This window comes from Botryllus schlosseri, chromosome 7 (genome assembly GCF_051294905.1).
Source record: "Botryllus schlosseri isolate E-star chromosome 7, Bs_hap1, whole genome shotgun sequence".
Lineage (NCBI taxonomy): Eukaryota > Metazoa > Chordata > Ascidiacea > Stolidobranchia > Styelidae > Botryllus > Botryllus schlosseri.
In genome coordinates, this window is record NC_137242.1 from 3,043,208 (window position 1) to 3,067,438 (window position 24,231).

The window sequence follows — 24,231 nt, forward strand, 5'->3', positions numbered from 1 at the left end:
CATGAAAACGAATGGAGCTGCATGTGCCTATATGCAAGGTTGATATGTCAGATTAAGGTCCCGAAATACATATAGCAAGGTAAAGCATGATCGTACAGTTTTCAGTATCATGTTACTATAACTGTGACAACAAATTACCTCGTAAGATCACACCCAACACTGGAGTCTAGAGAATCACACACAAAATCCAACCACATATCAATATCGAAACAGACATTATAATTTATCATTAAGACAATGCCGTTCGATTGAATAGCATATTCATATTGAGGTAAACGCGAATATTTTCGGCTGACACTCGTCGGGGTTGTTCGTTAGAAACTTGTAGAGATTTGGAAATAACTTTGTACATCAACAATCGTACATTTGTATATTTTCTATATTGAAGTTTTGCAACCCCAAGAAACTCCACAATGCCGTCGATATAACCCACGAAGGTAGCAACATGGTTAAAACTTTCGTGTAAATACGTCCCGTTGACGCGACACAAAAAAGACATAAAATCACATTTTATCTGTTGTTACGATCGGACCAAATTCGTGCCGTAATCTGCGCTTGGGAAACGGCAGAAATGATCCGCTGGGAAAATTATACCAACTCGTGAATAGGACGAATATTATTCATACACCCTTAATCCTCACACAATAACGGGATAATCTGCTAGTTTGAAGAAAGAGCAATAAATCCATTTCGACTGGCCTACATCGCGATAGAAGAGATTGGATACGGTTATTTTACGATTTGAACAAACGCTTACAACAAATACATAGACAATTCTCAATAGAATTACCGGCATATTGTGTTGGTTTTAGGACATACCAAAGCGAGATAGTTTTACAAGCTAAACTGCGCTAAAAGTTACACGGTACAGCTCATTCTACAATCGTAGTTTCAATATAGAATACAGATTATATCAATCAATTACATTTGCGAAGTTAAAGGAAGCGTCAATGTGAGATCGATCAAATAGCCAAATCATATTTCGATCCCACCACAGCATTGACGGAGAGTTTGTTTACAAAGCATACCGGACACAAAGGTCTTGATACAATAACAGTATCACGCTGTGTTGAGTAGGCTGCCACCTGCTCCTATCATGCTTGTGCGACTAGAAAATTCTCACCTTTTCCAAAATTAGATCAGAATTAGAATTACAGCAATAAAGTTTAGTTTTCTAAATTAGAGTAGAATTAGAATTAGAGCTACAGAATTACGAGAATGATTCGCAAATACAGTAATTCTAGTTCTAATCTAATCTCTAAAAACTGTGTATCTGTAATTCTAGTTCCGATCTAATTTGGAAAATAACGGTGTAGTTATAATTCTAATTCTAGTCCAACTTGGAAAAACTGTGTAGCTATATTTGTAATTCTAATCTAATTTGGAGAAAACCTTGTAGGTATAATTCCAATTTTAATCTAATTTCGAAAGAAACTGCGAAGCTATAATTCTAATTATAATCTAATTTGGAAATAAACTGCGCAGCTATAATTCTAATTTTACTATAATAGGAAAAGAAACTGTAGCTATAATTTTATTTTAATCTAATTAGGAAAGAAACCGTGTAGCGATAATTGTAATTCTAGTATAATTTGGAAAAGCTTGACATTTTAAAGTTGACCATGTCTGTCAGTAAGTGCTAGTACATTTTCGTTCGTAAATTTCGTTGGGAGAAAGTCCCATCAGATGCAACTTACGTCAGAGAGTCCTTCTATGAGTTGTTCCAATTCGCTTAGCAGCCTATCCTGTTTTTCGCTGCGGTTCATGTGTTCCGCGACTTTGTGTATTTCCTCTTGGGCGTTCAGCAGACCCTCTCTGTCCGGATGAGAGGCAGGGGTGTGTTTGAGCATGTCCTGATAAAACGGTGCCCGGTTCGAATTCTACTGTGGGTCATACGAGGAGTGCTGTACAATGTACATACCTTGATAAGTAGTTCATAACGCGGTATTCTTTGCACGGGCTTGATCATCAAATCCGCGAGACCATGTTTCTCTTTATTTTCGACCCGACATTGCTGCAAAACGAATGAAAATTGTTTAACTCATGGCTTCCCAAACTTTTTGCAACTGCGTTCCCCTTACGAATTCTTTGCATGTCGGGCGTACCTCGCGTACCCCGGTTTGAGAACCCCCGGTTTACCCAACACGATCGAAAATCCAATGACCACTTGAAGTATTTGGTTGTATCAAGTGCAATTCGTAAACAAGCATCTGTGTTTACTTTGGTTTAATGTACATCTAAAAGGTTTACCAGTATCTGAAGTGAACAAATAGGGTGGTGTTCTAATCACAAGCATTGCATTCGACAGTGTTGATATTTAAAACACACCAATCCATAGCATAAGTTGTCCACATTCGGCATCGACTATATAATCTTAGTATAATTACGAAACTCTCTCATTAGGTGAAATTATCATGATAGTTTCCATGCTGCCGACAAGATACCGGTATGCAGATTTCCACCTATTTGAACTTACAGCAAATATTTTACCACGCCACATACATATAGATTATAATTATAGAATATATCAGGGGTGTGCTGTACTGTTACACGTACAAGTACACCCACCAAACTTGGGTCGTTTCGCATTACATAGTTCTGTTCTAGCATTTTCAGTAAAACCAGAAATTCGATTAGAATTAGAATTAAAGCAAAGAAACAATTCACAAACTCGATTTGAATAAGATTACCGCCATTCCACTCTAAGTAGTCCAATCACACAACTAGGATTACCCAGTTGCCCATGTCTGATCTGGGCATTATTAATTGGATGTGTCGTCCTATATCGAATTTTATTGAAAAGTCTGTTACCAGTTCTTAATGAGACGACGGACCGTTGGTTCTGAGTAGTGTTGCATTTAAAACAAATGGTTGTGCTTTAAACAAAGGAATTTAAAAACAAAAACAATTTAATTTTGAAGTTGTATAATTACGCCATAATTGAGTAAATACTTTCCAACGCGCCTTGTTTTAAACATTTTTGTTTTAAACGCAACCCTACTTCTGAGAAACTATACAGTGTACGCGTACACTAGATGATCTATGGTGCAGCCCGCCGTACCACAGAATTTTTCGCCTGCGTGGTCCGCTTATCAAAAACGTTGCACGCCCCTGATATATACCGCGATTAACTAAAGATTCCAGCACGCTAAAGTGTTAATTATATCGGAGCGCACCGTGTGGAATTACGCGAGGACTAGGATCATTTGAAAACGACACAGGAATGACTCATCATTAAATGGATTATATTTTTCACTCGGAAACAGGCGGGATTGCGATGCTGCGAATTAATTACCCGTTATTCCGGGGTATATCCGCTCGACTCGCATAAATAATCGATATTATCACGCTATTACGCCGCCAAGTTCCGCTGCCCGGCGAGTAATCTAAAATCAGCACGTTACATATTGACCCCGCCGACAACAATTGCGTACTTAGCGAAGAGTTGCATGTGTCATATGGGCAATTGGGCTGTTCAGATTTCTTATCTTTTTTTCAAATTCTACTGGCTACTTGACAAAATTGTTGAGTTGTATACAAACGCTGCTCGTCAAATTAAATTAAATTAAATAAATATGTTTTTTTTCAAGTTTTTTATTTATTTAATAAACTGGAACATTACCCTATGATAGTAATGTTTATGCAGGCTGGAATTAAACCAAATTTGATTTGTAGCGTTTTACGTTACGAAACCTAGCAATTTTATCAAATAGGCCTAGCAAGAAGAATTTTTAAAGAAGTTATTTTTGAACATCCCTAATGGACAATGGGCATTTTGGTAAGCTCTACCGAATTTAGGATAAATACCAAGGTGGAGGTTGATATCTGTTTGCATCATAAATAGAAATTGGTATGAGCACATTCATATCATCATGACCACGCACAATGATTCTGCTTCATAAAAGGGGATTTCGCCATTGGGCGTGCCATAATTCCTCGCCGCCCCTAGGTTTTGATGGTTGAATGTAAGGCATAAACATTACTGAACAGAAGACATTCCTTCACTGTTGGATACGATGGAAGTGCTACGCATGTCGGCCTCAAGGGATGTATATAACTGTGTAGCTTTAATTCTAATTATACTATAATTGTGAGGAGTCGTATGCCTCTTATTTACAAGTTCTACACCAGGTCGACATCCTTCATTTTTATTCCGTAATTGCCGAGCATGGCCCACTTTTAGGCTTTTTGTAAAACACCGCTTACGCGGATGAGGTGGCGAGGAGGTGCCTAGATAAACCTCCAGCACTTAGGTATAGGAATTCTGAAGTCGACGTCGGTTGGACTCGAGCCCGCAACCCATTGGTGTCGCAGCCGCGGATTATACCACTGCGCTACCTCACCACATCGCAACCCGTTGGTGTTACAGCTGTGGATGATGCCACTAGCATCTCACCCGTTCAAGCACTGCAAGCGGTGTCTTATAAAGGCCTAGAAGTGGGCCGTGCCACAAGTCGCCATTAAAATAAACTAAAAATAATGAAAATTGGCCTGGTGTAAATGGCCATAGTAGTCTCACCAGTCACCATGAATATCACATACAAACAAAGAGCCTGGGTCTGGTTCTCACCACTTTAGAACCAAGATTTGAAGAATTAGCAAGAAATAGAACATGCCAATTCTAACACCGGCTAAGACCAACTGAACAATAAATACATTACGCTTATCGCTTCTGTTAATGCACGTAGATATACTCTATTACATTTGTGCGACTGCAAATTAGGGTTTTTCAAAATAACTTTTTTTTTAGAATGTTTGCGACTATTAACTAAAATTGTTTGGTTGGCTACAAAACGTTGCACAACAAATTTGGCTCAATTCCAACGAGTAAGAGTGAAGATATTATAGTTTGATTTTTTTTTCAAATTGTACTGGCTAACCCATGAAATTTATAAGTTGTCTGCAAAACTAAGCAAAAGGAATTGAACACAATTCGTAAAATTGCAGTTTTGTGAGTTATTAATCAATAATTCTTGGATTACCTGCAGTAAATATTATTTTTTCAAAGTCATTATTTTCAACTCCAATAACTTCGCTTCTACCAATCGGAATTGAGCCAAATTTGACGCGGACCGTTTTATTAGAGTACTTGACCATTGGGTAGACCGTTAAATGATTTTATAATAAATTCACAATTTTACAACTTTACTTCTTCTAGTACGAATTGAGTCAAATTTGGTGTGCAACGTTTCATAGTCTAACATCTTTATCAAATGGCCGCAAAAATTTGAAAAAAAATGAAAAATAATCCTAATATTCAGTGATGAATGTACCGTAAAATTAACTAAAAAGTTGACAATGCGCAGCGAGCCGCATCTAGGGTTGCATTTACAACAAACGGTGTTTTAAAACCCTTTGTTCAAAACATAAACATAGTTTTAAACAAAAGACTTTTTAAAAAAATGTGTTTTTTCAAGTTGTAAAATTATGCCATAACTGTGTAAATACTTTCCAAAGGACATGTTGTATGAGCCTACGGACAATTACCACCCGATATAGCCGACGTATATCGATATGGGACGGTTGGAACCCTCAAAACAGTCGGTTCAACAGCAATAGTGCATGTGCGGATATTTCGCTATAATGACCCAATACTTTCAATTGTCACTGTCCGATATGGCGTCACAGTTGAATATTCGTGACGTCATGGCGCAAAAAAATGTTTTGAACAAGGGCCTTGTTTTAAACATGTGTGTTTTAAATTGATTTTCGTTTTAAATGCAACCCTGGCAGCATCGATGCAAATGTAAATTCCTGAGCATCGGCGCGGTCGCGCGACCGGCAGTTACAGAAAACCCGTCGTTTCAGTTCGTGAACTGTAATGCCTGCACGGCTGACTTGCTAACAAGTAGCAATTTTCTGCGTCTAGCGGACGAATCGGCGGGCATTCTCAATTGCGCGAAACGGCCGCAAAATTGAAACGTGTAAATTACCGGTCGCTCCGTTAGAACCGGCGGATGGAAAAGTTTCGCAGGCTGCTGAAATTGATAACATTCGCGCCGTCGGGAATCCGCGTTTACGGCGCTACTGTGGTAAACGACACAGGTTAGCTCCCTGCTGAACGCAGATTGTTTGTGTTACGCAATTTCTAGCCTAGCCGCTTGTTTAGGTTCACAGCTACGAGGCTCAAATCTAATTGGCTCAGCGCGTGCAATAATAAGTACAATTGAACTTCATTTGGTGTATATATTCATTAGAAGAGGCTATTGGAGGTGCATAGCTTCAGTACCGGTATACAGTTGAATATATATTCGTATCGTATATAATATATTCGTATTGACATAAACCGGAATAGTTTCGGCTGACACTTGGTGATACCATTGTTGATTTGATATACAATGATATTTTAAATTCTCTACTAGTTGATGACGAATACCCCTGACGAGTGTCAGCCGAATATATCCGCGTATATTTCAATATGAATATACTATTCAATTGTAAATTGTCATTGCGTAAGCTCAAAATTGCCTTCAGACATATTGAAGTGACCTCGTCTCGTAATTCGGACCAGGATTTAAAGTGGAGTCTATATTGTTGCTAAAATGCATGCGTTAATTCAGTGATCAGTAAGGCGATTTTTTTGACATGTCAAAAAAAGTCAAAATTCTGTCAAAATTCTAGCGTTAGGTCAAGATATTGTCAAAATGGCTTACAGAGTCAAAAAATTTTTGCAATCTGCATTTCGTTTGAATCGTACATATTTTCACCGTGGGTTAAATTTGATATTTACAACTGGTAGCCTACTTTACAAACGGTCAAATGAAACAAATAGGTTGGCACGGCGCATGGTGTTATGCTCAACGTACCGCAATATCCTAACTGAAGCAAGACATTGGTTCTTATATATATTATAAGCGCATGATGAAAAATTGTGACGTAGACAATATGGTCCGAATGAAGCAACACGGTGTGTCACCAGCAGTGTACGCACAACTTCGGTGTCATTTCTAGCATAATGCGTGATGTAACTACTGGAATTCTTCAAAGGTTCAGATTCCGTCAAAATAAAGTTTTTTCGTGTAAACATTTGTCAGTTTTCAAGACGAAAAGCTTTTTCAGGCCAAACTAATTCGTAAGGACTGGCAGTTCCAACCAGAAATGACGGCCTCTAACATTATGTGCGAAAACACCTAATTTACATACATGGGGCCAAGATTTTGTCAAAATTAAGTTTTTTAAGGTCAGAATGTCAAAATTTTGAAATTTTAGGTCAAAATCTTCCGTTTTTTAGGTAAAAAATCGCCCTAGTGATCGATCAGCATACAACATTATTACAAAGTGTTATAAAATAGCAATTGCCTAGAAATACTTATTTCTGATGCCGTATAACTTACATTCTTTTACTTGTGGCCGCAAAAAAATATACACTTCGAACTTTCTACTGACGTCATGACGCTATAACAGGCACGAATACACCGCTCGAAGCATAACGCTCGATTCGAGATCGAATCACTCACGCGCTCGATTTCGCCCAGCCCGACGACATGCTATTTGTGGATTTGAGTGCGCAAACGCTTCGTCATCCGTCGCGTACCGTAGCTATTTTCAACACTGTCGGGGATAATTTGTTATAGAATTTCTGGTTGAATTGCAGTAACGTCACATGTGGTCGCAAATGAGTTTGAAGTTCAAAGCAAGTTGTATTTTGAAAGCAAATACACCTGAGCGAGCACGCGCGATTTATCGGGTCGCGTTTTCGGATACGGAGACGCGCCGGGATTGAATAATATATTCGTATTGAAGTAAACCCGAATATTTTCGGCTGACACTCGGAACAGGCAGTGTCCGTTCAATACCGAGAAAAGCATTACCGAAAATGCGTTGCCGAGAATGGACATTGCAATTTGCAAAGGTCGTGCGTTTTTCGGTATTTGCATCACGACGTTGCCACATTCGGTGTCGAGTCTCAGAAACAAATTTTTCGACAACATCCGTCCCGTAAGTCCGATTTTTGACATTGGTCATTCTCGGTAGTGTCCATTCTCGGTGGTGTCCAATGTCCATTCTCGGTAATGCTTTTCTCGGTATGGGTATAGAACCGACGTCACCGGCATGAAAATTCCTGTTGTCGAGGTGAACGGATATGGCTTACGCTCAATATACTATATTTAGATTGGTATGCTACATACGAACTCCTTTTGTTGGCACAAACTCCAAGGTACATAAATGGAAGGAAAGCCATGTCCGTTAACATCGATAACTGGAATTTTCATGTCAGTGACGACGTATTTGGTGACACGATTGTTGAAACACAATGTTCTTTACAATACTCTACTGGTCGCTGAGGATTACCACTGACCAGTGCCAGTCGGAAATATTTGGGTTTATTTCAATTGGAATACACTATTCAATTGTGTAGTGTAGTTCTGTACCTCCTAGTTATCAAATTAGACCAAGGCCAATAATATGATTTGTGAAAATGTTTCATATGCTCCAATTCACGGACGGGCAACACACGGTCCGCGACGGGCATTCTGTTCGGTCAGTAACCCCCACTACGGTTCTTGGTTACTACGTCATATTATAGTGACTGTAGGATCTGTCACTGAATGAATCCAAGTTTGCCAACCTGGGAAAGATGGCCATTAAAAGTATACTTGTTCCGTTCGGGTCTCCATACATTCTCGGCCATGAACATTATCCAGACCAAGATGCATTCCAATCTAGCAGATGTTCACGTGCAGTCTTTACTGAAGGGTTTCTACGTCCGACATGCAGCCGGAGTTCAGAGAACTTGCCGACAACTTTGATTGACCGCAGATGTCTCATTGACTTCAACAGCTATTGAAGTGCATTACGTTAATAATTTCGTTAAATACTCTTTTGGGTCTCTATGCGTTAAGCGTAAAGTTGGCATTAAATACGATTTAATCCATGTATATCTGTATATCTGTATATATATCATATATATATGTATATCTGGTTTTCTTGGAAATGCTACAGAAGTACTGCATAGCGCAAAATAAGCAAAGCTTGGTGAACAGACATTTGCCAGTCCCGTGCTTACGACAATGAACTCTGGTTTGATATGGACTGAACTTGAGTTTTGTTGTAATTTTTACTGATTAGGAATTCAATTCGATTTTCAAGTTTTTGTGAATTCAGCAATTCTATTACTAATTCAATTTGGAAATCAATGTGTAGCTATAAATCGAGTTGTGATCCGATGTTTCTGCGCGGCAGTCTGACTCATGCGCTGTCGATTATAGGCGCAGAAGCCCGTCTAACGGGGTTCTCTACGGATGCTAATCGTTGTAATTCACACACGCCTTCCACGACTTAAATAACATAATAGCACGCTCAAGTCGGATTCGAATGAAGATATAGCTGACAAATAGTGTAGCAACACCAACATGATGAAGATAGCAGGCATGTAGTACAGCAACAGCAACATACGAATTGACGAAGATAGCTGACACTTAGCACAGCAACAGCAACATACGGCCGACGAACGTAACAGAAATAAAACAAGTAAGAAAGGAACGTAAGAAGACGAGTACGTAAGATTCACGATTAATTTTGCGTCAACGTAAGTAACCAACAAATGGTGGTTCGCAGACGCTTTATATAGCGGTAAGAACAGCCTATCTGAAAAGGCTTGCTAACAAATGATTACTTAAATCAGGATGCACAAATGAAATGCGTAAGCGCAAACATCCAACTCCGCACGAGTATACGGATTACGTGCGACACATTCGCTATCGCAAAAACGGCCTGGTTTTCCGACATACCGCCGCGAATTCCGATGCCGCGAATAAATATTTTCCACGCGGGAGACCGCCCCGGATTCCGCGGATATCCCGCCGACCGGGGGGTCTTAACGTCGACAAAATAAAATTCCAATCGGCCGGTTTCACGACACGGTATTACGCCGGACATCGGTAGAAGCGTGTCGTATGAAACGCCGTAAACGACAATTGGACAACTGGAAAACTACAGCTTTCCCGCATTAGATTACAATTAGAATTATATCTACACAGTTTGTTTGTTTTTCAAATTAGATTATAATTAGAATTATATAATTCGCAAAAAATTGGAAATAACATTGAATTCCTAATTCGGAAGTGACGCAACAAAAATCGAGTTCGGTTTACAGCCAATCAGAGTCCATTCTCCAAGTACGAGAATGGCAAACGCCTGTACACCGGGCTTGGCTCGTTTCGCAATATACAGTTTTCATGTAGCATTTTCAACAAAACCAGAAATAAAATTAAAATTACAATTAAAGCATAGAAAGTTTACAGCTTTTTTCAATCAAATTTACAATTACAGCTATAAACATTTTATCCAAATTTGAGTAAATTCGAATTATAGCTACACCGTCTTTTTCAAATTAGATTAGAATTAGGAATTATAGCTACCCCGTTTTTTGCGAATTAGATTAAAATTAGAATTAGAATCAGAATCAGAATTACTGAGTTCGTGAAATCTTGGAAACTGAATCAAAGTCAGTCCATATCAAATCAAATGAACACGAGAATGACAAATGCCTATAGACCGAGCTTGGCTCGTTTCGCACTATACAGTAGGGCTCTTCGAGCCAACACACCAAATTCGGTTCAATTCCAACCAGTAGCCGCATTGCTACAGGAGAAGAAAGTTTCTATTTATTATATAAAAATAAATAACAAAAAATTTTAAAATTTTCTGTTTACCCCATGAAAGTGTTAGGTAGTCTATAGAAACGATGTTCACCAAATTTGGTTCAATTCCAAACAGTGGAAGCGGAGTTATTGCCGTCGAAAAATTTGGATTTGAATAAAATAGTATTTACGGTGGGCACCACTATAATAAATAATTAAAGAATTGGTCACCGTAAATACTATTTTATTCATAATCCAAATTTTCCGACGGCAATAACACCGCTTCCACTGTTTGGAATTCAACCAAATTTGGTGTGTAGGCTTAAATTAGGTAATCTAACAATTTTATCGAGTAGCCAGTCCAGTACGATTTGAGAAAAAAGTCATTTTTGAAGAGCCCTACCATACAGTTCTCCCGTTGCATTTTCAGGAAAATCAGGAATAAGATCATAATTAAATTTAGAGCACTGAAACATTTCACAAATTAGATTTGAGATCACCTGCATTTCACCCCATTAACTGTACCTATCTGGTCGTTCTGGTAAAAAGGCCGAAATCTGGTAAAAGGGCCGAATTCGAGCTGTTAAGGTGGGGTATTAATATCAACGCCCTCGTCAGCTATGCAACTTCGGCCCTCCCGATCGCGTTACCGCATCGATCACAATTCAGGCGGCCTGCTGGCCAATGAATTCTGTTCGGCGAGCTCGAGAACGGAAAACGCACGCCCGAGTTCGAGGACTTTCGGCTGATGATAGATCGTTCGGTTACATGCGATCGTATACTATTTCGGGCGCGCGTATCATGGTAGCCTTCAGCAGGTATCGATATCGAGATATTTCGGGCCTTCTCACGTATTATCCTAACTGCTCACATAGTAACGTAACAAAACGGAGATCTCTTCAATGACAGTGTGCAAACTGAAATTAGCCCCATTCTGTCATTGTCAGCCACCCCAGAAGTGGCCTGTAACGAAGAACTTTTTTTTTGCATATAAATCAAGTCGGTTTTTAGACTACCCCCACTTGTAGTTGAACAGTAACTTTGTTCAAAAATAATTTTTCCAGATTTCGGAGATTCACTGATGAAATAGTTAGGAGGCCTTAAAACAATGCAGTACACCAATTTTGTCTCGATTTCAACTGGTGGATGTTTGTTTTTGGGGTATTCATGGTGTTTCTCGACTACTATGGTCATTTACACCAGGCCGATGGGTGGATGTAAACGCACAAGAATTGAAACTTCGGAAGTTATTATGAAAACATTTTCAAATTTTGCCGTCAAGCCCGCGAAAATGTTACGTTGTCTAAAAAAACGATCCTTGACAATTTTTGTTCACTTCCAACCGGCAGAAGCGAAGCTATCGCAGTTGACAATTTTAGGTTCGCAAAAATAGCCCCGGACGGTGGGTGATCCCAGAATTATTAATGAAAAGCCCAAAATAATTTCGCATCGTTTTTATAGACAACTGAGCAATGTCGTGGGGTTGACAGTGGATTTGAAAATGAATGATTTGTTTTAATATAAATTAAAAATTTTCAAACTTCTATGCGATTGGAATCGAGCCAAATTTGGTGTGCAGCGTTTTTTAGGCAACCTAACAAGTGAATATGTGAATCCCCGGAATCCGGAAAAAAGTTATTTTTGAATAAACCTATTGAACAGTTTGAAGCAAAGCTATTTACTTTTACCGATTTGAAGTGCTTCTTGGAGAGGTACAGAACTACAATACACAATTGAATAATATATTCATATTGATATAAAACCTGAAGCACAATTAACGAAATGCATCTCGATTCAACAATAAGGCATTCGACAGAAGTTCAGCATTTGAAGCTTGTGTTCCCAAAGCCCGTACACTCAACAGAAATCAGCCAAACCATCGCGAGCAGGAGGCAGGCGAGCTACCTCGGCTTCAATCGATGTGATTGATGATGATCGATGTAACATTGCTGAAATCACCAACGCCCATCACAAGTTGCAGCAACATTTCTAAATTTTGCACTCAGCAAAAATGTATCTGATGCGAGAGCTATTTACGATTTCGTGGTATAATCAGAACCACGCTACATCTACAAGTCGAGCAATATCAAGAATTATATTCGCTGGCGTTTATGATTAGCTGAAAATACGGTCTCGTTGTTTATGTTTTGTACCATGTTATATCTATTAAACATTATATATATATACGACATAGAATCAGCTTCAGCGCTTAATGTTACATAGGGACACGCTGTACATTATCTGTAGTGGTTTGTTGTTTGTTTTGTGATATTCATGGTGTCTTTACACCAGGTCGATATACTTCATTATTTTCCGTAACTGCCGACTTATAGCACGGCCCACCTCTAGGCTTTTCGCAGATGAAGTGGCGAGGAGGAGCCTAGGTAAACCTCCAACACTAAAGGCCTCTCTACACGGTATCGGAATTCTGAAGTCGACCTCGGTCGGACTCGAACCCGCACCCAGTGGTGTTGCAGCCGCGGATTATACCACTGCGCTATCTCGCCACCCGTCTGTAGTAGTTTTTGACTTCTTTTACCATTGGTACTATTTTGGGTTATTTTACTCGAATCACTGCGCTCAGCCCTACTTATAAGTTATAACTAGGACTAGTGTTTGCAACTTTTGCAGCTTTTTTACAGCTTCCAGCAGCTTCTTAGTTACTCAAAAGATATGTAGTATGGTGTTTTAAGCTGTTAGGAGGAATCCTATATTGCAACTTTTCTCCATCTGTTTCAGGCAATTTTTGCAAGTCTTTCGGTTTTTCATGCAACTTTTTGCAACTTCATTCGTTTTTTCTTGCAATTTTTTGCAAGTTCATCCGATTTTTCATGCAAATAACTTTTTACTGGATACATTTGGCACTATATGTAAGTAGATCGCTTGGTTATTTCACTGTCGTTTAAATTTGAGGGCCTTTCTGATTTGACGTACGTTCAGGCTAGACCGCCAAGAATTACATTTTCACTGGGTCAAATTTTTCAGGCTATTGATTTTGTTGAAGTCGCCAACACTGAGTTTTGCTACAGCGCCTTGGATACGGATCGATTCGAGTATCTCACACCCTAATAATTTCAAGGAACTTGTCCATAAATGCAACTTTCAGTGCAATTTTCGTGAAAGATAAATTCAACTTTTTACTGCAACTTTTGTGAAAAATAAGTGCAATTTTCCACGGATTTGACCGCAACAAAAACTTGCCCTACTTATAACCGATTTTCACTGTGACGGATATCGAATTCTAATCGCACGCATCGCTGTGGACTTTCATAGTGAATCAGAGTAGGATCAGCGATTGTTTACTGACTGAGGCGCATACCAACAGAAAGATCTCTCACACAGAGAAATCAGTCCTTTGGCCTATTTTTCACATTACATTACCCGCATTTCTGCCCGGCATTCTTGAAGTTGCCTTTAGCTAGCAAGTATGAGAGGGCATGACGAATATGAGACACACCTCCCGACGTTATTATAAGCTGCTAAAAATATTTTGGTTTGTAATACGAAAGCAATGTCCTATGTTTTGAATGGTATTGCTCCATAATACGTTGGACAGCATCTTCAGAGCCTTTCAATGCTAAAAACATCCACATACGCTATTGAAATACTGTATATTTGATGTGTCGTCAATTTTATCACCAGGAAGTCAAAAGTCTTCCAGAAAATCAAAAGTTTTTGAGTTCAAAAAATATTTTATTACAACGCATGTTGTATTGAACACTTTCTTGAAGTTCTGTACCACGAACTAGCTATTTATTACCAGACAACGAAATATCGCAATCTATACATTTACTGACATGGAAAATAACGTTTAGCAATACTGCATATCTAGATACGGTTGTTGATATACAATGTTCTTTCCAATCCTCTACCAGTCGCTGACGATTACCCCTGACGAGTGTCAGCCGAAAATAGTCTGGTTCATTTCAATATGAAGATACTATTGATTGCATATTGAAGTTCTGTGCCTACAAGAAGCTCTAGAAATCTAGATAACCATGTTATTCTCTTTGCGGATACTAATTCTACTTCAATTAGTAAGTAAGGATGTTTATTTATGACTAGTACCTTAATACAATCAAATACTCCAATAGTACATTGCATTGCAGTGAATACAACAACCGAAGTTAGAGCGAATACCATATTCAAAATTAGGACTTCGATTCTACTGCAGCACGAATAGCGTAGTGGAAAGACACAAAGGAACTTCAATGTGTCAATGTTGCAATATTACATTACCATAAATTTGATTCATCTGCATGTAACGCTTTGTCGTGACGTCAATGGCACCCAAGCATGTCGAAATGCCGTGAGATGGTATCCAGCCTCGGACAATCCATGGAGGGTCAACAAACTTCACAGGAACGCGCTTAATATCCGCGAAACCGCAAAATTATATGGTAAACCGTGTGCAAATGCCCAAATTACAACAGGAGATCGCAAGATACGGTGCCGCTCGATTCATATCGACCAGTGATTGATACGAAAATAACGTGGTATGAAATATAGTACGATACAGGCAGACACCGAAATATTTCCGCCGTTAACGTAAATTAGAGAATGCTTTTTAGGGGAAAAATAGGTGTATTTATCAGCTTTCCGCCATTGGGTAGGATGCAAATCTGTTAGATGGCACTTTTCTAATCGCTGGAATTGGGGCAAATTTCGTGTGCAAGGATTTTTTAGCCAACGAAGCAATTTTAGCTAATAGCCTAAAAAATTTGAAGAAAAAAAGTTATTTTCGAATCCTAAGTATAGAGCAGTGGTTCCCAACCTTTTTGGATGTCGGAGCCGCATTTCAAACTTCAGAGTAGGTATGGAGCCGCATGAAAACACTCGAGTATGCTACTTATACCGAAAATTGAACGTAGCTATAGCCTACCTCTGGATCTCAACATTCAGATAATTCAAAAGCATGCGCATTGACTTCTATAGATTCTATATCGGTTATTTTAGCATTGATAGACGCAGATTGGCGAGTGCACTACATTGAAATAAACTGAAAATGCATATCATTACTACAACATACTATTATGTCGTTATGTGATAGCTCTTCATACATTCCAGCACTTAATGGACAAGCTGGAGGGGGATTATAAGCTGAGTAATATTGGACTTATTGCAATTTATACTTGACTATGAGCCGTTACGTTGGTGTTAGTAAAATGTGTCGAAATTTACTCTTCACAGAAACTATATAAAAAGGTCTATCTACAACCAGCAGAACTCAAGATATATCCTTATCAGACGGGTATTCATACATGCGTTTGACGCTAGCCTGCACGAATTCTCTTTCCCGGTTTTCAGAAGCGGCCTTATACGGCTTTAGACATAGCTAATACCCCTAATTTTAGCATTCGTATACTGAAATTGACTATAACTATTCGTAGAAACACTCAACAACATTTTCTCCCCATTCGACTAAAACATAATAACTATTGATGAACTTTTCAACAATGAAACCCCTCACAACTGCTGATTCCAAACAAGAATTCGCCACTCACTTCCAAAAAGCGTCTGAAAGCTTCCTTCGCGTTCGCCTTGGTAACGGCCTCCAACGCTGCGTTATAGTGTGTGATGTACGCAGTGTAAGTGTCCAAAAGTGCATCTTTGTTGAACTGTGAATAATATACAATTGAATAGTATGTATATTCGTATTGAAATGATCCCGAATAATTTCGGCTGACACTCGCCAAGGGTGATCGTCAGCAACTAGTAGAGGATACTGCAGTTGGTAAAACTATTGCTGGGCGAGTAGAAGTGACGTAAATTTCTACTCGATTACGAGTAGAAGTAGTGATTTCAAAGATATGTCCAAACTACTTCAAGTCGAGATCGAAATGAAAGCTGTGGAAGTCCGGGTTGTAACCTAACCAAGTCACTAGGTTGCACCAAGCCAATTCTATTGTTATAGTTTTGAATCAAGTCAAGACAAGTCATTTTCAATTCACCTCCGAATCACGTCCTAGTCCAAGTCAGAATTCAACGGTTCGAGTCCAAATCACTGCTTATTTTTTAGTTCAATCCGGGTTAAATTGAATGCCTCGCGTTCATAATATATTAGTTTTTCCTCACTGTACAAATTTTCTGAACCTATTGTACAAACACTAGTTCTGAACGAATTACCAATAATGTGGTAGCTTACTATTCTCTGACGTCACGTCACAACGAAATGTCTGTCTTGGCCGCCTGAGTCTCGAGTCTTGTGACTTGGTAGAGTCAATACATAAATTGCCTCAAGTCGAGTAGAGTCGTTATCCATATTTTACAAAACGACTCGAGTCAAGCCAAATTTACTAGGCAGTTTCTGCAGACAGCTTAACAATTTTATGGGGTTTCAGGCAATGTTCCCTCTAATTTTTCAAGACTCTGCGCAAACACGCCAACTCACTGCGCAGGCCCTCGGACAACAGTGCGCAACCACCCTCCAATAGGGTGATGAAACTAACTACTGGGGGGCTACGCCCCCCAGACCCCCCTACGGCTGTAGGCTTCTTCAGGTACTTATCATGTACTTGGGGAGCTCATTTAGTAGTAGCGTCCCTAAACGCGCGAAGCGCGAAAAAATTTATATAATTCATGATTGCATCGGCCAATATGATCGGGAATTGCATATATATTGCTATCAATTTTTATCCTTACCCTGCTCACATAATCAGATTTACCGGTAGAGCTGATCCAGTGAGGTGTGTTGGAATAGATAGGCTATAGGCTTACCATATTTTGGTAATCAAAAAAGAGGACACTTTTTCAGACATTTGCAACTTGCAAAACCGGAGTAAAATTCTCAAAATCCGGTTAATTTTTCCCACTTTGTGATCGGTTGACTAATAAAAAAAAAGGTCATCACTTCCGCTCAGAGCTCAAAATAACGTTTTTTTCTCCACATTGCCAGGTGGATGACTAAAAAAGGTCATCTTTTCGCTCAGGGCTAAAATCACCCTTTTTCACTTCGAAATACGCGCTGGAGCTTCTGTGCTAATATGCGGCATATCACTCGCAATTTGCTCTAAATCTGCCTAAATTTTCAAAAAAGAGGACAAAATCTCAAAAAAGAGGACAAAATGGTGTCCTCCGAGGACACTTTCAAAAAAGTCAAAAAAGAGGACAAATCCTCTTAAAAGAGGACGTATGGTAAGCCTAAGATAGGCCCTCTGAATAATAATAAAACATCTTCGGGCGTACCCGTTGATATAGTGACTGCGTTACATGATGCTATTTCGTGACCCCCTATCTGCTATGTCAAAAGACATTGAAATCGCCAAAACGTAATAAAGTAAAAGACGTACACGATTTCAAATTGATATTTCTTAACTGGAAAATAATGTTCCCTCGATATGGCATTTGTCTTGTTGTGGGACTCGGATCGCCAGGACAGGAACATTCGGCGCCTGCCATTTAAGCGCCCATGGACATGGACAATTACACATATATTTGTATATATCGAAGTTGTCGGTCAGCACCGGGGCAGTCTTTTTCGCCCAAGGTTTTCTCGCTGCTGATCGTTCTGGCGCACTTCTTGGATTCGCATGTTACATAGCCTTTAACTTCATATGTCTTGGCGCGTCATGATGCGGTAATGGCCGACGCCCAACTGCCCATTTCTATAAATCATGCGTAATTTTTGTTGGGAAAGGGTACCCAATAATCAGATATCTTACAATAATAAAACGCGCGTAGCGCGAAAAATTTCAAAAAATTCACCATGATTTATGTTAATTCTCGAAATAATTTTGGACCCCCTTCGAGCTCGTCCCCTCCAATTGGGGGGTTTGGGGTGCGAAAGTTACGGTCCTGAGTAAATCTTACGCAATGGTCATGCCACACGAAGAAGACTATCATTCGTTAGTTTCTCGCAGATTAACTTCGAGCTATAGCCCATTGTTATTTGTAACTTTGTTAAACCAGGTTATTTCGCCATTCCCAGAAAATAATGCGCTATTGAAATGATATCAATATCGCTCACGTGTACGAGGCCATACCAAAAAAATATATTCCGTGAGGCGCAGGTCAGTGTGAACTCTAATCTCCTCACGGAGCGCGATAGTTACCCTTGCGGGGCGCACTTATACCTCGGTTTCAGACTTCAGTGATAACACTATTTGGCATTGGCAATGTTCCATCTTAATTTTTACGAATCTGCGCGCCTGCGTGTTCCATTGGACAACAGTGCGCAACAACTATAAAAAAACATAATTTCTGATTTTTTGTGCGCAACGTAGATTTTCTGTGCGCGGAGACCGTTTCAGCACTGCGCATTTGCGCACGTGCGCAGCTTAGAGGGAACACTGGTTTCAGGTGAAGTTCAAGAAAAATATAGATATTTTAATAAATTTAAAATTCACTTCTAGAGGTCGGCATTGAGCCAAATTTGCTGTGTAGTTGTGCACCGTGTTTTTGTAGCAAACCTATCGATTTTATCGAATAGCCAGTGAAATTTGAAGAAGAACGTTCTTTTTGAACAACCCTACTGCACAAGTAACCATCTGAATTGCAATTGCATATTTTGCGACAGTAGACCACGTGCACATGGCAGTCAAATGACCTCAAGAGTAAGCATGGCATGTCTACGAACCATTCGGCAGAGATGGAACGCGATAAGGTGCGGTTCAACAAGTAACAATTAAAACGCAGAGCTGTAAAACGTATGTTTTACAAAGCAGACGCGTCTGAGGAATGTTGCCAGGCATTTCAGACAACATAACACAAGTGGCGCACAATAGGATAGAAATCAACAAACAAAGTGTCCTGAAAGTTTGATACATTTCAAAGGAGCACATTAAGCAATGCGCATTCAGGTAGTGGGAGTGTCAGTGTGGAAGCCACACTACTGACCGAGATTCAACTCAAATAGTAATTGAATAAGGTGAACATATCATTTTTAGAGTTGGAATTTCATGCCGGTGACGTCATAGTTGGTGAGACGATTGTTGATATACGACGTTCTTTTCAATTCTCTACTAGTTGCTGGCGATTACCCTGACCAGTGTCAGCAGAAAATATTCAGCTTCATTTCAGTATGAATATACCATTCCCTTATGAAAAACATGTACCAGCCATCCTAATGCAAGAATGTTGACAAGATCTGCACATTATCTGGATGCAGTGAATAACGGGTTTCATTATGCCATCACAGCTAACGATAAGTTATGATATCCATCCATCTACCTACCAACCAACAACCGTGTACCGTGTACATTACAATATACTCACGTATATAATATTACATATATGCGACTGTGTAATGTACACTCTGTTGTTGGTAGGTAGCTTACTTGTAAAATCAATTATCCCCGAAAATAGTCTACTAATATATCACCACACGGCTGCGAAAATCTATCACTTGTGATATGTTACAATCACTAAACATCGTGGGCTACCTTTGATGTGGATGATACATATTTATCATCATTCTCTACAGAGCTAGCGTGTTGCAGTCGAGTATAAATGCATTGGACTAGTCAGCAACACATGCGCCGCCTGTCAAAACCCTGACCACAAGCAGACTACAAGAGTACACAAATTGCTTTGCGGTAACAACAGCCGTAAAGCCGTATGCAGTGTATCGAATGGGCATAAAAACGACGAGATTTGCGCAGCGGCTGTTATGAACACACTAAAAATAGCCAAATGTTAGTATGCTGTTACTGCAACAACGCACGGCAAGGGTAGCTTTGATGTATCAGCATCAATGATCTCTTTTTGCGATTATGTGAGTAGGACTGTTCCCGATTGAGTTGTGACTACAAATCTATTCCGAGAATGTTCGCTCAAAAGCTAATGCTAATGGCGTACTGCAATACGGTCACGGCCAAAATACGCTAACTTAGTTAATATTCAATCACAGCCGTGATCAACGCTAGTTACGCTACCAATCCAGAAATGCCTGTATTGTATCTAGTACGAATTTATCCTAACTTGGTGTATAATTATAGATAACTAACCTATGGAGGTTAGTTATCTGAAGCAGAGTTGGACAATTATAAAAGCTTCATCTTTTTAAAAATGGCGTACTTCCTGGAAGGAATAGGAATATTCGACGGTGTATACTTCAATAGAATAGGGGGGGCGAGTGACCCAATGAAAAATTCCAGTAGTTACATCACGTATTATGGTAGAAATAATTAAAATGTGTCGCAGAACAACGTAAGATACTTTCCTACATTCTCGGGTAGAAAGTGTCTATCCATATTAAGTAGCTTGCCAAGAATGGAGAAAGAACTATATCACAATTTTTCATCATGCACTTCTTGATATAAGAACCATGCAATGCCCACGCAGTCTTGCTCCAGTTAGGAGATTGTGGTACGTTGAGCATAACACCATGTCAACCTATTTGTTTCATTTGAAAGTTTATGATTCACAATGAGCAGACAAAGGGCTGGGCGCTCTACAACGGTAGGCCTATAAATTAGGCTACAAGCTGTCGAATTTCAAATGATAAGTTTACCGACAGTGCAGAATCTACGATACAAACGAAATGCAGGTTGCAAAAAAATATTGACTTTGACAAAATTTTGACTTATTTTGTCCAAAAAATCGCCCTAGTGATAACAAATGAACAATGCGTTTGCCTACGTCCGTACACTACCGGTCGTATCAATCAACGTCCGACTGACATTAAACACGATATTTTCACGCTAACAAGACACACAAATTCTGCTAATACTCGGCCAACCCTGCATTATCGCGACGAAGAGCGCATTAAACGAGATTAATCGGGTTTTACACACCGGCATATAAAGCCCGGGTCGTGACATATCGAATTTACCCTAAAACTACGCAGTCTATATAAAGCATCTTGCGCTGACATAAAAAGGGTACAATCTAAATGCCTTATACCAAGTGCGGCAGTTAGTAGACCATTCTAGTTGTTTGATTGAACTAATTAGAGAGAATGCTCTATGCCAGTGGTTCCCAACCTTTTTTTAGACACGCCCCCCTTTATGATAGTGAGCAATTTCGTGCCCCCCGTTATCGTCATATCACAAAATCCAACCGGGATGCTAGCAAACTCAACAGATTGTTTGATGGCATGGAAGGTTAAGACTGATGATAAGAGAATTAAAAAATATGAAATTCGGTCTATATGTAGAGAAACACGGATGAATTGGAGGTAAATCGCGCTTTTGCGAACCAAGTAATCCCAATTCGAATCAAACTTGGAAAAATGTGTTGCTGTAATTCTAATTCTAATTAAATTCGGCAAAAACTGGGTCGCTATAATTCAAGTTCAAATCCAATTTCGTAAAATTGTGTGGCTATAATTTTAGTTCTAATCTAATTTCGCTAAAATCGAGTTGCTATAATTCTAATTATAATCAAATTCGGCAAAAACTGCGTCGCCATAATTCAAGTCCTAATCCAATTTCGCAAAATTGTGTACTGTGTAGCTATAATTTTAGATGTTATCTAATTTCGCATAATCTGTGTTGCTACGATTTTAGTTCTAATCTAATCTCGCAAAAACTGTTTTGCTACGATTTTAGTTCTAGTCTACTTCGGAAAAAAGTCTTTTTTTCAGTTATCACATTCTAGTCGGACCATACAGGTACGCACCCAAAGTAAATTTATGTAGAATCTATGGCGTCCACACATTTCAATGTATACTAATATGTACAATTGTACAGTGTACACGATATCGGAATCCACATGTCCAGTCTATATGCCCGCCTCCTGCACGCCTATGTTTATGCATCGTAGCATGCCGATTCTGATAAATTGACTAAATCCGCTCATTGGAATTTGGAAATTGTGATGGTATGCGGCACTATATCAATATCGATTCCGAATAATCCAACCATTTTGACCTAACCTTGATACGCCTACGAATCTGAAATGGCGTCCGGGCCGTCAAAGTTTTTGAATTTCGAAATAATTCACACAGAACAGCACAACTAATTTTCACCATATCGCTAATTACAAAAACGCCTTGGGTAAACTCGTATACAAAGTACGTACATCAAAATCAACCATGAAATTTCACACGCTACTATAGCAAATGCCGATTCGCGTAATCGCACTATACTGAGCATCGACTCGCCTGAGTGTTAGAATGCATATTGTAAGCATATGAAGTATGACGGATGATCACATACCGAATTAAGAAATAGTTCTCCGACTTTAGTCACGCCGAAGTTCCAGTTGTCGTGGCATTTCTGGACGTTATCGTAGAACCTCTCGTGGTGCGTTAGAAGTTCCGGTATCTTATAAAAGATTTCTTTCACGTACTCTCCCTCACACGTCGCGTGCTTGTCCACATGCATCAACGGCGTCATGTAGTCCTATTATAGACACATATGATTGGAGAGTGTAATAAATATGGCAATGTGAAAGTTGTGAAAAGTTCATTGCTATACCACAACGAATATCATCATTATAATCCAAATCACAATAAAGAAAACTGGAGTCGAATATCACTGATTATGACGTCATAAGAGTACGAAAGATGTGGAAAGCTGAAATATGCACCTTTCCTGCTACCTCAAAGATTATAATGCCGGTTATATAACGTTACCATACGTCCATACTAAGAGGATTTTCCCTCTTTTTTCAATAAATTGAAAGTCTCCTCGGAGGACGCCTAAGTCCTCTTTTTTAGTAATACGTCATCTTTTTTTTAGAAAACATATTAAAATGCGATCAAAAACTCGACCCCCACGCAGCGAACGTCAGAGTTTCGTAAAAGATCGGGTGAGACGTGAGTCGAGTCAAAGTGATGACCTTTATTTTTTTTATTTTTTAGTCAACACCACAAATCATCGTAAAAAAATCAGGTAATTCGGGAGCTGAAGTGATAACCTTTTTCTAAATCAACACAGTAATATCGGTTGATAAGATTTCAAAATCACCAGTTTTCTTTTCAGGTGCTGGAGCTTTCAGAATTTTTGAAGTGTGCTTTTTTAGGATCTCAAATGTGGTAATTCAAAAAAGGTATACATCACAATAAATATAATGTGGTATTATTTTAAAACCGCATACTTCATTGCACTTCGTGACAAATGGCGATGGTTGATTAGGACTTGACATATATGATGTCATTTCAACTAACGCGCGTAGATTTGTACTACGCGTTTCGTATACTTCAATACGACCAAGCAAGGTTTCAAGGCTTCCACGGCGGAAAATCGTAACGAAACTATAGTTCTCGTTGATAGTCTTAGAGGCGAGGAGCGCATCGTTTTCAAAACTCAAAAAATCATATTTTTCTACTCGGCTAGAATCATTACAATTAGTACTTAATCATTGTGCTCAGCCCTAATAACAAACAGTCGAGATACTTACCCTGCATAAAATCCGCAACGAGTTGACATACGACCTTTCGGTTTCGAGAAGATTTTCGAAGACGTGCAAACGCTTGTCCTGTATTCCAAAATAATTCATTCGCTACGCGCCAAGGCAAAACAGCATAGCAAATGAACGGCAGACTCGAGATCACAACAAACGACAGCTTGAGGCGAGAAAGTCATGAGCAGGTGTTCGAGACGTATTATTACGGGACAAAAGTGAATTCTGACGGCGCCGAGTCAAGCTTAATCTAATTCGTCAGAGTTTGAGTAAAGATGACGACACGTTAGCTTACTATATTTTCACAGAAAAGTCAACCTAAGCTGACAAGAAATTCACTAATTCGAGGTAGCATTGCGTA

The 24,231-nt window shown here is 39.3% G+C and overlaps 1 protein-coding gene across 4 annotated transcripts in view; it reads right to left on the reverse strand.

Moving 5' to 3' along the window:
• Positions 1-24,231, reverse strand: part of LOC145443797 (uncharacterized) — a 91,527-nt gene that overhangs the window by 44,578 nt on the left and 22,718 nt on the right. For all 4 annotated transcript variants that reach the window (XM_080321756.1, XM_080321755.1, XM_080321757.1 and 1 more), the window contains 5 exons: positions 23,868-23,945; positions 22,682-22,867; positions 16,088-16,201; positions 1,922-2,014; positions 1,698-1,853 (listed from right to left, as the gene is read on the reverse strand). In XM_080321756.1, coding sequence (XP_080177882.1) covers positions 1,698-1,853; positions 1,922-2,014; positions 16,088-16,201; positions 22,682-22,867; positions 23,868-23,945 — 627 coding nt within the window. The remainder of the gene's footprint in view (positions 1-1,697; positions 1,854-1,921; positions 2,015-16,087; positions 16,202-22,681; positions 22,868-23,867; positions 23,946-24,231) is intronic.